At 42.9% G+C, this 16015-nt stretch overlaps 1 protein-coding gene and 1 long non-coding RNA gene across 14 annotated transcripts in view; one reads left to right on the top strand and one right to left on the bottom strand.

The window, feature by feature from the left end:
• The window catches only part of frmd4a (FERM domain containing 4A), a 102208-nt gene that overhangs the window by 62629 nt on the left and 23564 nt on the right, over nt 1-16015 (top strand). For 11 of the 13 annotated variants that reach the window (XM_051383424.1, XM_051383426.1, XM_051383423.1 and 8 more), the window contains exons 2-5: nt 5386-5451; nt 10547-10641; nt 11577-11669; nt 14839-14923. In XM_051383424.1, coding sequence (XP_051239384.1) covers nt 5386-5451; nt 10547-10641; nt 11577-11669; nt 14839-14923 — 339 coding nt within the window. Of the gene's footprint in view, nt 1-2379; nt 2776-5385; nt 5452-8392; nt 8416-10546; nt 10642-11576; nt 11670-14838; nt 14924-16015 lie in introns of those variants that run through there. The other 2 variants (XM_051383427.1, XM_051383428.1) reach the window with 2 other exon arrangements.
• Nucleotides 10944-12934, bottom strand: LOC127353859 (uncharacterized). Its single transcript, XR_007881378.1, has 2 exons — nt 12410-12934; nt 10944-11418 (listed from the first exon to the last, which is right to left on the bottom strand). It is a non-coding gene; the product is annotated as an uncharacterized LOC127353859 (long non-coding RNA).

Here is a 16015-nt window from a genome sequence, read left to right as displayed (position 1 = left end):
GACAGACCGAGCAAGACAAGAGAGCGAGAGCGCGGAGTGTGTGTGTGTGTGTCAGTCGTAACTGCCTACCGCAGCGTCCCACAGCCAGGGTTAAAGAGATTCTCCATCTTGCTTCAATTAACCGTTCAGTGCTGTTTATATCACATTCCACCAATATAGGTTACCTTTTCCAGCACAGACCATCAACCCTGTTTCCCCCGCTCGACCCTAAAACCCGACTCTAATACCCACCGCCTGTCAAACCTGCATTACCCATCCAGATCTTTCCCCCCCTTTAGGACCCTTACTCCATAAAAAATCCCCACATCAGCACCTCATTACGACCACACCTCGGCCCAGAATAGAAGCCCACTGCCTCCATAACAAGGCTCTGTCAGGGCCCAAATATGTCACACCTACATGTGTGTCTCACCTTGTGATTTTTGGCAACACGCTCTGTAGGTCATTGAAAGGTGATCATAAATGGGGGCGTTTAAAGGGGGATGAGCATTGGACAGAAAGGCTCACTAAATCACAGCTGTTTGTTATTGTTCCTTCCTGCCTTGCTTCCTTTCTTCCTTCCCTTCCTCCCCCCTTCTAATTTAGCTTCTCTGCAGCTACTCACATCCATTCCAAACAGGAACAATCATTCATAAACTCATGTAGCTAAAGTGTTCAGGATCTTCCTACTGCATAATTCTTTTTTTGCTCTTCCTCTTCTGTCTTTGTCAGTTTTACCTCATTCCTCCACTGTCTGCATTGTCCCCTTCTCTCTCCCTGCTGCACACTGGTCAAACAACAGGGCCCTTGTGATAGCAAACTGAGGAAGTAACCAATAAAGGGAGATATGTATTTGACCGAAGAAAGCGAAGAAGGGAAAGAAAGAGTCATCTGGAGATGTTTAAGTTGGACAGGCCAGTTTCCGGTGTCTGGAACGGGCCAAAAATATCCAGAAAAAGAAAAATCTAGCAGGAGGGGAAAGGATACACCTCTGCATTTCTCATGTGACCTTCTACATTCAGCAAACTAAGCTGAATTTTGGGCTTGCAGCATGAGCTACGACAGCAACGAAAACCTCTCGGAGCCAAGCCCATTAAATTTAATTGCATCTTCGTATTGCTTAATGTCTGGGAAAAGAGCATTTCTGATGCATCCCGTGAATGTAAGATATGGTGCAATTGCATTTTGGCTCAGACAAAGTGTTTGACACACAGATCTGAAACGAAAGATAATCATTAGACAAAAAAATGGCTCATGTATCTCCCTGACAACTTAGCGGAAGGTGTACTACATACCCTATTTGTACATGTGCTACATGTGGCTTCACGCTATTTTCATAACAAAGGGATTACTCATGTAGTAATACAATAATAGAAAACAGACTAGCCTACGCTTGTCGAGTCATTCAAAAGACTTTGACAGTAGGTATAGCCTTAGCCCAGCCTTCCCCAGCACACATTAGTATCTATTTATGGTACCAAAAACTGGACTGTTCTTGTTATGTTAACAACTTTGTGGTTTCAACGGCTGCTGCTCCAGCTGTGTAAGGTGAACACAAGTACCCAATTTAGGTCATGCAACAAAAAAAATAATAAGTATTTGAGTCAGTCCAACGGCAGAGCACTGAAGGCCAGAAATCATTCAAGCGAGCCAAGCCTGAGAGCAAGGAGATCTGTGTTTTAAAAGTGCAGACAGGAAGTGACAAGCCTGGAGAGAGCCAATCCAGGGATGTAGAGATTTAACCGAAACTCCTGCTCTTTTCATGAACCATGTAACCATTTTAGACCTGTGGAAATGTATGAAAATACTGTTTCCTCCTAAGCAATAAGTCATATGAGGCATTTCAAGGGGGAACCCAGAATGCAATGCAATTTCTTCTAAGTACCCCTGCAGCTGATTTAATGAAGTAGGTAGACTGTGATCACTGCTCATTGTGCAATACACACTTGTTTTAAAGGCAGACTGTAGGTGTGCTCTGCAGACACAGATGTCTGTTTGGGTTTGTAAGCAGCACACACACACACACACACACACACACACACAGGCGCGGAGAGAGGGAGAGAGGGAGAGAGAAAGAGAGGTCTGCAGTTTCTCATGGCTGTGAGCCGCTGCAAAAAAAATTCTCCTCATCGCCTCCTCTCCCCGCCCCCACATCTTGTCTCCATTATTCCCGTGTTTTCGAAGCAACTCCGATGACAGCGAGAAACATAGCTGGCAAAGTGGAGGCAGTTCGACCGTTTCTTAGCCGTTTCTTCCGGTCGTCCCCCTCGGTTGCTGACCGTTGGTACGGTCTCCTGCTATCCGCACGCTCCCTCGCCGTTTTGTGCACGGTGCCGGTAGCGAAAAGGGGGGTGTGTGGGGTGGGAGGTGGTGGGGAGGGGGGAGAGGAGGAGGAGGAGGAGGAGGTTGGTTCGACCGGGACTAGCCCCGTGAGAAGCTCTCTGCTTTCAGAAAGGAGGGAGGTGAAAGCCAGCCTTTTTGGAAAACGGTCGCCGTTAATTAGCACCGAGTTATCTCTAGGCTAGAATGGCGGAGATGTAACGTCTCTGATGCGTTTAGAGGATACTGGGAATTCACAGAGAGCTGCGTCGCTTGCAATTAACGTTAACTAATGGTCACTAACATGGATGCTGATGTTCCTCCTCCCCTAGGCCGGCCGGGAAAAGGCTTTTTTTTGGACGATTTTCTGGCAGTAACGCGACTCATTTCTTTCTGGGATTAATTTTCTTTTTTTTTCCAACCCTCTTGGAGCCGGTTTTGTGTGTGGGAGTATCGCAGTGAGCGTTTGTTTGCAAGGTAACTAACTAATGATAACGTTACAGCCGTCGCCAGCACTGACCGAGCATCACTGTCAACTGTTTGTGTGTGCTCCTCTTTAATTGTGGTGCCAGCTCCAGCGAAATAATGACACGTTGTGAACATGGCTGCTTTATACATTGTTCATTTTCATCCCTTTGCCCTTTAATCTGGTCGTTTTTTTTGTTTTGTTTTTTTTTCTTCCAGTGCCAGTGAGTCAGGGCCTGAGGATGTAACGTTAGCCAATTCAAACCTGACAAGTAGGCCTAATGGGTCAGAAATGTTGGTGGATTTAAACACAGCATGAATCACACACCAGGATAAGGTGATGTAGCTGGTACCCCCTTGTGTTGTTATCCTCTCAGTGGAACTACATTGTAATTTAATGTTTACAACATACCCCCAAAGTCAGTGTCAAGATGCTGCAAACATATTCAGTAATGTTATAAAGGCTGAAATGTCTCACGGTGCAGTCATTTTACATTAAGTTGAAAATATTCTACATTCTGTGTTTTTTTTTTTTTTTCAGCCATGTTTAATGACAAGAAGCTATTCATAGAAACTTTATTACATCTGGTTTCATGGTGGATAGAAACTCAGTCGCATGTGTCCAATACCACAAAGTGAATTTTATGACTAAAACCAATAAGCGTCTGTCTCTGCCAGATTGGGCTGCCTAATTTTACCCTCCAGGCAGTGATTTGTTACCTTGACGTTAAGGTTTATACTGTTCCCAGGTGCCCTCAAGCAGAGTGGCAGTGAGAGTGTGTGTGTGTGTGTGTGTGAGAGAGAGAGAGTGCACAGTGTCTGCATTGCAGTTTAAAGTATTGCAGACAAGATACTAAAGTAAGATGTTTGGTCGGTATACTGTAGTCTTGTCCTTTCTTCTATCACATGTCCAGGCTCAGGAATAGTGGAAGAAGATTAGTTTAGCCAGCCACATGTTTTTCAGAAGTCAGATATTTGTTTACAGCCTTAAAAGGTCCAACCTTTGAAACGCTTGACATCTCACGGTTGTTATATTACCTATATTTGATTACAGTGAATCACGTTTGCAGTACTCAGTAGTCATGCTAGTAATTACAATCACTGTATGAAACGTGGAAAGTTTTGGAAAGGTAATGTAACTCCAAGACTTTAGAGTGGGAGATGAAAACAAAAGCCAATGTTTGTGTGTGTGTGTGTGTGTGTGTGTGTGTGTGTGTGTGTGTGTGTGTGTGTGTGTGTAGTGTGCGTATGTCTGTCTGTCGCTGTGTGCACAGGTGCACCCAATCTAAACCCTCAAACCACAAGAGATCAATGGTGAGTGGGAGGGTAAACCGAACCCTTCAAAGTAGCTAGAAGCCACACACACACACACACACACACACACACACACCAGTAGTCATTAAGCAATGTTCACATAGGGTTGAACGCTGAGACACAACTCTGTCAATCCTCTCCACCACTCTTTCTCCGGGATCTTCAGCTCTCTGCGAAACTCTCACCTCGAACCTGCCACCTCAATGCAAGCTGGCACGAGTGGTGAGAAAGTAGGTGCATGTTATACTCGTGTTTTGGACACACCCATACCGAATTGCAAGAGCCTCAGGTGGCCAATATGATCCCCGCGGTGAAGAGCTTCAAACCGGTTACGCTTGTGCTTGTGTTTACAGCATCTATGTTTTGGAGGGCGTCCTCATCAAATGTTTGACAATGATGATGTCTCTCCCGCTTTCTCTCTTTCTTTCCCAACATTTCTTACCCCTCTGCACACCCACACACACACACACACACCACCACCCCTTCCCCCCCGGTCTCCCTCCCCATCTCCCAGATGTGAGGGAAGTGTGGGAGGAGCCAGGGGGTGTTTGTGTTCCTCAGGGTCCCGTCTTCCTGTTAAATTGAAAAAAAAACTCCACATGTGCTGAAAACACCAGCACATACATACACACAAACATACACTAACAGGCTGAACACCTCTTTTCTTGAAATGTTTGACTTTATGTCTGCAGTCAGTTTTTAAACCTTAGTCTTGTATTCACTGGGATTTTATCAGAAAGACACGGCCTGGCTTTGTCATGTGAAATATTTGGTCTTATTTGTGGCGCGTATTTCCCACAGTTGACTGTTTCATCATTGCACCTGCTTCAGTGTTTACGCCTGAACTTGGCAGGCGGATATTATCAGTTTTTTTTGAAGCACTATTCAACAAGCCCTGTAGCAACAACACAGGCAAACAATCGAGTGAACATTGTCAGCAGGCAGCTTCACTCATTGTGGTCACTGTAGTCCACTGATGGATATTTGATTTCCTGCTCAATGAGGAATGCTAGGAATGAGGAAGAGAGCAGCACAGGACGTTGTCTCTTTTGGCCCATTGCTCAGCTGACCTTGTTAAGACTTCACTGGGATAACGAACGTACACCCACAAGCTTGCCATAAAGCACATGTATCTCATACTAACTGATATGGGGATGCATCATGTTCTTGTTAGTTATTTGGAAATGTAAGTGATGTTCTTCGTATGTGGAGACACGTACAAAAGTCTGCTTTCGAACCGTGTGTGTAATCGATTTCTAAACAAGCCTATTAACAAGCATCCCTTGTCTTTTTGTTTCTTTTTCTCAGATGACAGAGGGGAGGCGATGTCAGGTCCATCTCCTGGACGACAGGAAGCTGGAGCTCCTTGTACAGGTGAGTCTCTCTTCCCCCTGATCTCTCGCTCCCTCTTCTCTTCCTTCCCTCCCTCTTTGCAGACTCTCATTTCCTTAGAGCAAGGGAGAAGTGATGTCGGGTGTACCGAGGGACTCAGTTCCTGCTGACCAAGGGAAATTTGGTCAGCAGTAGGTGACTTTGCGCTTTCTTGATGCTCACCTGATCTCTCCACACACACACACACACACACACACACTCAAAAACACACACACGAGCATGCACGCAGTGGACTCTCCCTGTGGAAGTTATGCATCCCAATACAGAGTTCAGTCCTAATGAAACAGAAACCCTTACTTCCCTTAAACTCATGCTTCACTGCTCATTCTATATCACCCATCTCTACTGCCCTCCCAGAATGCCCCAGCAATGCCAGAATCATCTAACAAGAAAACATCTATCTGTGTAACTGACAATGTTCCTTATTATTCTCTAAACATATCCGTGTAATTGACAGTGCTCCAACTTATCCTCTCAACGTCTTCCCAGAAAGCAGCATGGTGCCCCCCTCCCCCTACTTTCAGCCTTCAGCCCTCCCAGCAGGCCTTTCTGCAGTAATGGCCAAAGGCGGCAGCAGCAGCACCCACAACACACCCGTCTCTCCCTCCGTTGCCATTTAAAGCCCTACACTTTTAAGACAGCTATTATAGTGTAGATCTGCTCTGGTCTGGTCTGTTTTTTTGTTCTATACCCAGGGTTAAACCTATGGAGGTTTTGTCATATCACACAGGTTGACACACATTTTTAGGTTGTTAATAAATTGTGTGACCCTCTCTGCACAGTAACTTCTCTCTTTCACTTCCTCTTTTTCTTCATTGATCTTCATTGATTGTTGATGACATTCACTTTTGTCTATAATACCCCTCTCATGGTTTGGCTTCAAAGTTGGGAGCATTTTCATTACTCCACTTCCACTCTTCCTTACCTCCCATAGCTCCCTTTGGGCCTGACCATTACCTGATTCCACTGGAAAAAGAGAAATACACAAAAGAAAGGAATTGCCCTAGAACAGAAAAAGAAGAGCAAGCAGAGACTAGAAAGATTGACGCAGGAACTCGGAAGGCTGAGAGCGTGAGAGAAAAGTGAGATGGGAGCTCAGGAATGGAGAGACGGGGATGACAGTAAAGAGATGGGAATAGAGAGGAGAAAATGGAGGGTAGAGCCAGGGATAGGTCTGCTGACTTTCTGATTTGATTACTCTGCCAGAACTGATCCTCTCTTTCAAATTGGTACTTCTTTCTGCTTCTCTTCCACTCCCTCTTCATCCCCCTGACTTTCCACTCTTCACTCTTCATATCTTCTTTTCTCACTCAGCTCCTTATCCCGGTTCTTTCTCCGGCAAAATCTCCGAATACAACTGCAGCGGCTCCGTATCTCATCCATCCATCCTCTCTTCTGCTCATTCTTCATCCTCTTGGCCATCAAAGAAAGGAAACAAACCAAAAGAGAGTTTAAGAGTTGAATTAAAACATCACAGTAGTCTATGTTATGTAAATAGTTTTACAGGTACTTGGAGATAAGTTGTTAGTAAGAAAATGTGTTCTGTTTACCATATAATATACACAATGTGGCAACTGGTATTTTTTTGTCAAAGGTATTAGCAAGACAGAAGGCATGGCAAAAAGTCCAGAAGAGTGGATGTTATTAACAAACTAGTCATATAAATCAGGATACTGTTGTCTTTATTTCTTTATCTCCTGCTCTCTGTCCTTGCTTCTATCTCTATTGGGCAGATGTACAGCAGGCTAGTACGTTGCTAATAGGACCACACAGAGAATTTCAATGTTATTATCAGTTTTCCGGTGTACTAAGACACAGTCAGATCCTCCTTTCCAAAACAAATTATTTCTTGAAGGGATGATCATAACTCTTGTTTTTCAAATATTAATGTAGTACTCCAGTATTACACACTCCATTGGGCTATTTCATGTCTTCACTGAACATTTAACAGCAGTATGGTCAGGGCTGTCCTCCTGAGGTTTTCATTTAGTACCAGCCAGCCAGCCTCTGGAAGGTTGGATCTCGTTTCTGTCACTGACTTGTAACATTGACCAGCTGTTTAATCCCAGAAGTGTCGTTTCGACTTTTTCCTTTTCCTTATCCCCTTCCTCCTACCTTTGATAGCGTGCTCTTCATGGTTTGTTTATGGAGCAACGCCTCATTCGCAGGGAACTATTTGCCAGAAGGCCAACGCACCTATTGACCAGGCCATAAAGATTGAAGATAACCACCAAATACACCACCAGGTGAAAATAAATGTAAATCATCTGGCTGTCACTCCCTAAGGATAGTGTGGTGTAAGTTAAAGAGTGAAACGGCGTATTAAAGGACCAGTTTGTAGGATTTAGTTGCATCTAGCTGTGAAGTTGCAGATTGCAACTAACTGAACACAGCTTGCGTTTGTATTTGACAACATGGGAATGAGTGTGTAATGAAAAAACATGAAAGGCGCTATCTACAGCCAGTGTTTGGTTTTGTCCGTTCTGGGCTACTGTAGAAACATGGCAGTTTAACATGGCGAACCACTGCGTCTGTAGATAAACAAGGCTTATTCTAAGGTAACGAAAAACACAAGGACTTCTATATTCAGGTGATTATACACTTATGGAAACATACCTATGAATATTATATTACATTATTAATATATAAAGATCCTCCTAAATGATACACACTGGACCTTTAAGTTGTGTAACAATGTTGCTCTTCCATGCTGATGTGTATGTGAAGAACTACATTGATAAATAGACACTTCAGGATTATTGTAAGATGGTAAGATGCCACAGTCTGTATACAGATTATGTGTTAAAATATTAAGGGCATGTGGCTAAAAACCTTTTTCCTACCCACCCTTGGACTGACACTTATAAATCAGTATGGCGCCAAGGGCCTGACTAGCTGTTTGCAGAGATTGGACCGTGAATTGCTGCCAGCGAGCCAGCCAGCCAAGTGAGCTACTGTTGTGTTTGTCACTTTGTCTGGAAGTTTTTGCGTTAGCGTGTCTCCTCCTCACTTCCACCACCCTGTAATTCTTATGCTGTTAATTACCTGTGCTGCTGAGGAGGCACAAGCTAAATGTCTATTAGCAGTAATGCTGTCTAAGCTAGCAGAGAGCTTTACCCTTTGATAGATGGCTCCATGCTGTGTTTGTAAATGTGTGTGTATGTGTCGGCTTTGTCTGTATATCTGGAGTACGTGTGCGTGTTTTACCTGTCATTCACCAACTGTATCACTATTATTACTATATCTCACCCACCGTTAATATTTACATATCCGTTAGGTCTCTGCCATCTCACAGATAAGCTTTAGTGCCAGGATGTGTGTGTGTGTGTGTGTGTGTGTGTGTGTGTGTGTGTGTGTGCTGTGGAAGGGGTGAGTCGTCACTTGCAGAGACAACCAAACTCAATTATGATATCCAGTTCAGCCCATGTGATTTTTACAGTCTGCTTGGTATTCATAACAGTGTTGAGGCAAGACGCTCAGCCTAACCTTACAGGGTCCTTCTGTTCTGTTTGATCTTCAGTCATGCATTTCAGATGTTCAGCTGTGTATCTGGAGTTCATTTTGTCAGCAGTTTACCATTATACGTGTTCACATGTCCCCACCCCCACTCATTGTTTGTTATGCTGTGGTGGCGTGGATGTAGTTTAATTGATATTGTCGCCAAGGCAGTTTACTCTTGTGACGTAATGAGAGACCACCAGTATGTGTCTCAGACTGAACCAAAACATGTATTACTTCTAATACTGTAAAGATAGCCTGCTTCCAGACCTAAAATTTACACGTCTAAAATCTCTTGAGCCCCTCAAAGGGATATATTGTTGCTCTTGGGAATGTCATTAAACTACATGTAACCATAGTATAATTCATCATCTTATTCTTTTAAGAGATGTGAATTTATCATTCTCATTATATATGCATTTGAAGTTTTCCTTTAATGATAACCTCAAGATTTCTTAACATAACAATATGGGAATCCTAGACAATTGACCAATACTGTATGGCTTATTAGTAGGGTTACGTACAGTAGCCGTGTTGTTATTGTTGTTTTCTGTTTAACACTATTATCGTGCAGTACATACATCTGATACATGGGAATATATGGCAGAATCTATGTATACTCCTCAAGCTCTCTCTATCGTTTCTATTCTCTCCTGAGCCTTTCTGTGTTGCAGGATCACTGTAGGCGTCGCTCTTATATGAGATCTAGGTCATTGGAGTTGTATGTGCGTGTATGTGTGTGTGTGTGTGTGTGTGTGTGTGTGTGTGTGTGTGTGTGTGTGCACTTGCTGTCTGCATAACATCACCTCCTTCTCTTTAAATAGCTCTCAGTAGCTTCTGTCACTGTAGTTGTGCAGTGGGTAGATAGTACAGGACCTCAGGGGGACATTCTTAGCAATGTGCACACTATGGCACATGTAGTTGTGTGTGTGTTTCTGTGTGTGTGTAATGAAAATGTAGGCAGCAAGGCACACCCATGGTTAACCTCAGGGTGGGGCGTGCTGCTACTCAGGATGTCACAAACCAGCTGCATATGGCAGCAGTCCCTGGCCTGTGCTTGGCTTTAAGATGCTCTGCAAAGATCTGAGCATTGTGATGAATGGAAGTTGTCATCACATATAGCTTGGATATAGCAGTATTCCACAGTATTAACTAGCTAGCAAGCTCTTGTGCTAGCTGCGGCCTTTTCCCTGCAATACTGTGGTTAAGCTCAGAGCCATGACTCTGCAGTAGAGGTGTGGGTCAGAGAGGCGGAAAGGAGAGAGGGAGGGAGGGGGAGGGCAGGATACCTGCACTGTCAGCAACATCCCCACACTCCATCCATCTTTCTCGCGCTCTCTCTCTCTCATTTATCTCCTCCTCTCTTACTCTTTTCCTCTTTTCCCCAGTGTTTATCAGAATGCTTAGTCATTGCAGTAAATCAATAGCTGATAGAATACATTAACATGAAGCTCAACCATATGTACTTCCAATTATACTACATACAGTGCGATAAAAACTGCACTCACATGCAAGTCAACTTATAACTGATTAATAAAACCACACGGGAAGCAATACTAATACCTCTGTTTACCTGCAGCCCAAGCTGATGGCCAAGGACTTGCTGGACCTCGTGGCCTCTCACTTCAACCTCAAGGAGAAGGAGTACTTTGGAATCGCATACACAGATGAAACGTAAGTCACATTCAAATATTGATACCATAGCAAGTTACTGTAGTACCATGTACAAAAGCACCACTATGAAAACTCTTGCTGTTAATACATTGTTTGAGTTTGAACTATGGTTTCAGAAAATGTGTAAGGAAAATGTGGCTGTTTTTCTCTTGATGCATTGTACCTTTACATACTAAACTGTTTTGTTTTTTTGTATTGTCTAGGTTTATATGTAAAATATTTCACATTTAACGTAAAAAAAACAATCTAAGTCTATGTCTACCTGAAGGCTTGCAACAAGAATTGTCCTTGAAATGCAAAAATGACATTCAAATTAGTTTTATTGTGTTTGGTGACCTAGAAAGACAAGCACCACAGCATTGTCCAGAACTAGTCATGCAAACAAATACAAATACAAATACAAATGATTTACATACAGGCAAACATTGCCATGGCCTTTGTTTTCTCTCTTTTTTTATTTATCTCAGGCCCTCTCTGATGTGGAGCAAGGCTGGCCTCTGCTCAATGGCATTTACGGCACTGTGACACATACTGTAGCCAATGTCAGTCTAGCAAAGCAATATCATAGTTGCAGTTTCAGTCCCCCAGAGCTTTTCTATGATGTGTAGATTTGTTGCTTGTGTCTGGGGAAAGCAGACGCCTCAGCTGTGACCTATCAGTGGTCAAAGCGGAGAGACAGAGACAGAAGGAGGGAGCGTTTGAGAGAGATGTTGCTCAGTTGCTCAGGAGACCATGCAGGGTTACCAGGGTGACAAGCTGTCTCTGCAGTTTTTCTCTCTGTTGGAGAGGGAGAGAGAAAAGAGAGGAGAGGGGGAGAGAAGTGGGGCGAAACAAATGTTCAGTGTCATGAGATGAAGTTTTTGTGTATCATTGCTGGATATGCAAAACAGGATTAATATGAATTATAGCATTGATTGATTGTTTTGTCTCATCAGGGGCCATTTTAGTTGGCTGCAGTTGGACCGCAGGGTATTAGAACACGAGTTCCCCAAGAAGTCTGGTCCCATTGTCCTCTATTTCTGTGTCAGGTGAGTCCTTCTTTAACTTAATTGCCTAACTTACACATACATTGGAGATGGTGTTTGAATGTTAAGTGTGGGAGAGAGAAAGAAAGATGCAGAGAGTGTGACTGCATATGTCTTCATGTGGTAATAGGAACAGATTAACAAGGTTAGTTATGACAGGCCCCTCTGAAATGGCATTGACCCAGGTGTTTAACTCCCACCACGGGGCCTCTCAGCCAATCATGAGCCTCTTAGACCTCATCAGTATGCGCTGAATGCAAATCCCATCAAATAGCTTTGCGGTGACTACAGATTGCTGTAGTCCAAACAAGACGTCAGAATGCTTTCCCATAGGGACAGCAGTCTTACCATTTCTGCTCTACATTAGTACTACACATTTTCATGCAGATGCAGTTTGACAAAAAATGTTGCCAACTCTGTTCACTTGTCAGTGTAATGCTAAAAGTGTGTGTGAGGCAACCTATGATGAGGCATGTGCCCTTGCTGTTGCTGTATTTCAGTATTTCTCAGTTAAAAGCCAACTCTTCTATGACTTGTTATGACAGGGTTATCCCATATTCCTCTCTCAGCCCTTTGTCCTACTCATACAATGGCCCCACACATACATAAAAAACTCCTGACTCACACACAGGCACTGGATCGCGTGTGTATATGTGACACAAATACAAATTGTGCCTGTTTATGTGTGTGTCTGTGGGTGTTCTTCAATAGGCTATTGAAAAAGAAAGAAAAAGGCACCTGACCTGAGGAGAGATTTTCTGATCTTTCTTAGCCTCCAATGAAAATGCAGCCCTCCCAGCCCACTCTGCCCCAAAACATTCACACACACACACACACACACACACACACACACACACACACACACACACACATACACACACATGCGCTCTTAGTGAGAGTGTGAAAGGGAAAGCCTTTGTTTTGGGTCCCCAGCACATCTCTGATGGGATATACACCCCAGGGACATAGCCTTGGTTAGCAACGTACATAGTAACGTGACGCACATTAACTTTACTGAACAATGTCAATGAGTAGTCATTTCCAGGTTGACATTTACAACACTGTTCAAGTCATGACATAATGAGGTGACTGTATGGTAAAATCATACTCTAGACCTCCTAGACCCATTGTTCATTCTATTAAGTGAACAATGGTGTCATTGTACAATGTGACAGTGATACTATCAAAAGATGTACAGATAAGTACATTTGGTTGCTATTACTGCTGTTTTAGCAGTAATTTCAGTCAAAGATGAAATGTAACATTTCCACATTAGAAGGTCTATAACTGCTAGACCTACGTTATATATTTTGTTGTGTACTACATTATCCCAAATGTTTCTAACAATGTTCAAACACAAACACAGATAAATCCAGTAACGGTGCCTTACCTAATTGCTTCTAGTTTCTATAATTTCTGTGTAAACACGGGATACATCGGATATGTCTGAGACTGGAAAAGGAAGTTGGTGAACATGACTAAACGTCACGGGAACAAAACATTACCATGTCCGTGATCAATTTCTGCCTGAGTCATGTCAGATAGATTTTCATGTTTCGTTCAGGCTGTCATATTTTTTTAACAATGAAGACAACAACTCCCATCATCCCACACTACTTCACAACATAATCAAGCCACATCTTTTGTTTTTGTTTTGATGTGACAGACCCCCTATCGGCAGAAATGACATATGACATACATTGAGGTTGCAGTGATGTTTAGGCTTACCATCTGTCTTTATCTTAGGTCAGCTATAGAGCCATATAAAACAACTGTGTATGTGTGTGTCGTAGTGGTGCTTAGGGTGAGGGTCACTGTGTGTGTTTTTACATAGACTAATGTAGGTGTTTGAGGATATGGTGGTGGTGCTGTGACACTGTGAACTTTGACACCATTTTAACCCCCCCCCGGCGCGCTTCTCTCCTGCAGTTGAGTCAAATCTCTAACCTCAATCTCTCCAAATGTCACACTACTACACCTTCATCTCAAACTCACACACCTCCAACCCTATTTCTTAGACACACGCACACACACACATACGCAGATTCAGGACTATAATAGAACAGCTATCAACCCAAATGTCAGACCTGAATCCATTAGCCATCTGAGCATATTGTTTTCATTAGCACAATATAAGGTTTTTTTTATGTATGGGTGCTTGTGCGTCTGTGCAGTTGCACGCACGTGATTCGTGTGTTCCCAATAAATGCTAGCAAGATGCCCACCTCCTGCTGATTCAGTGGGTGCCTTTTTGCATGCTTGCCGCTGTGCTGGCAGTGTGTGTATGTCTCATCAACGCGGTGGCTTTAATTAAATGTTCACACTGAATATTGACAAAGCTCCTCTCATTCTCTCTTGCAGCTCAATGGGTAACGTGATTTAAGCCCTCCAATATTGATCCTCCTACAATCCCTCTCACTCAATACCTATACGCTCGTAAGCACACGAACCGACACATTCATTCGCGTGTGTTCATAAGGAAATGTGCTTAGGTCACATTATATACACACTACAGGGATATATGAAGTCATACACTGAAGGTGTTTGATATGTTGTATTTTACCAGAGAATAGCTAACAATGAGTAGCTTCCTAGCATGCCACTGTAGCTCCCCTCTGGCTGTGCATGCATTCATGAGTTAAATTTAGACTGCATTATTATGTTAGTTCCCTCCTCACCACTCTGCCAGAAGTGGGTTACTGTGCTTCTCGCTCCAGTATGTGACAGAGTGTGTGTGCATAACTACTGTGCATGTGGAATCACTACACACTGCTGATGATGCAGATAGGCAGACAATGTGTGTAGTGCATCATGTGCACATTCAATCCTTGTGTGTGTGCGTGTTCGGATTGTGGAATGTGCTCACACTCACAAACTAATAATGGATCATTGCCAACCACCATGGTGAGAGAGAGAATTGGTTTAAGGGGAAGTGAAAGGAAGTTGGTACACAAGGTCAGCCTTTGGTATGGTGTGCCCCCCTCTGGCCCCTTTGGTCATTGCATCATTTGTGTCACATCTGCTTTTGACACTACCTTAACGTTTTTAACTCGTTCTCTGATATTATTTTTGTGTAATAAATAAACCTCACTGAATAGGGTTAAGATCAACTTATGTCCTTGTTGCCTGTGCTGTTGCAAATGTATTGAAGCTTTTCCTTCTATGTTTTCAGGTTCTACATAGAGAGTATATCCTACCTGAAAGACAATGCCACTATTGAGCTGTTTTTCCTTAATGCCAAGTCCATCATCTACAAGGTAAACTCCTTATTTTGTTGCTAATACTGTTTGTTTATGACAATGGACGGATATATTTATCCTGAAATGCTTTACAGATGTGGGTGGTAGGAATACCTTTGTATATGCAACCAAGCTTTTCTTCTGGACTTAATATATTTTTGCTAGAGGAGGGTCAAAGTGTTAAGTGGGTATATTTCAAGTTGAAATTATGCGAAGTGTGTTGTAATGTTGTGAGAAACATGCCAGTTCATTAGCCCATTTTTGGTTCTAAATGAAGAGATGTTACAAGAGGCCAGCTTGGACTTCGGTGCTACACACTGATTTGGTGAAGCGTAAAATGTGAGCCATTTGCATCAGCTGTTACCCATCATGTTACGTGCTGCAGCAACTAGCGAATAATTTGACACATTTACTGCCACCTGTCAGCGTTGAAGCACATTTATTTAATCTGTTTAAATAGAAATTGAAATTATGCCGTTAAATAAACCATAACAGCAACTTGCCCAAAGAGAAAATTCCAAAGGCAAAAAAAGACAAATTTTGTACATTTGGTGATAGGCTTAAAACATCCCCATCAGAGAAAGCCATTTGTATGTTTTACTTGGAGTGAGGGGACACTGTCTTAACTAGTTAAAGATCCAGTGTGTAGTATTGAGTGGTCTAGTGGTGTAGTTGCACATAGCAACTCCCTAACTTCACCTTCCCCTTCCAAAGATTATGATAAACGATTGACAACGAGTCCTGTATTCAGGTGATTATACACTCTTGAAAACATAGTTATGCATATGATATTCCATTTTTGCCCATAGATCCTCCTCAGTGTTATTCACTGGACCTTTAACTGGTTCACGTTCTGCCAGTAGTGAGCTGGTGACCCTATGGTTACCTACTCACTACTGGGAGAGACATCAGTGTCAAGCAGTTATTTGGATTAAGTCCAGAAGAGGGCGTATGTGTTCTAAAGGAAAATAGTGGGGCAAAAAGGGCCCTGTTAAAGCCCTGTAGAAAACTGTGATAATGTAATGAGATCCATTATTTTGTCTACTGACAGCCTTGATGAACTTCGTCAGACAAGTTTTGAATAGGTCAAAAGTTTGTTGAATGCAAGTT

This window comes from Dicentrarchus labrax, unplaced genomic scaffold, assembly GCF_905237075.1.
Source record: "Dicentrarchus labrax unplaced genomic scaffold, dlabrax2021, whole genome shotgun sequence".
Taxonomy (NCBI): domain Eukaryota; kingdom Metazoa; phylum Chordata; class Actinopteri; family Moronidae; genus Dicentrarchus; species Dicentrarchus labrax.
The sequence above is the reverse complement of the archived record's forward strand: the minus strand, read 5'-3'. Positions and strand labels throughout refer to the sequence as shown.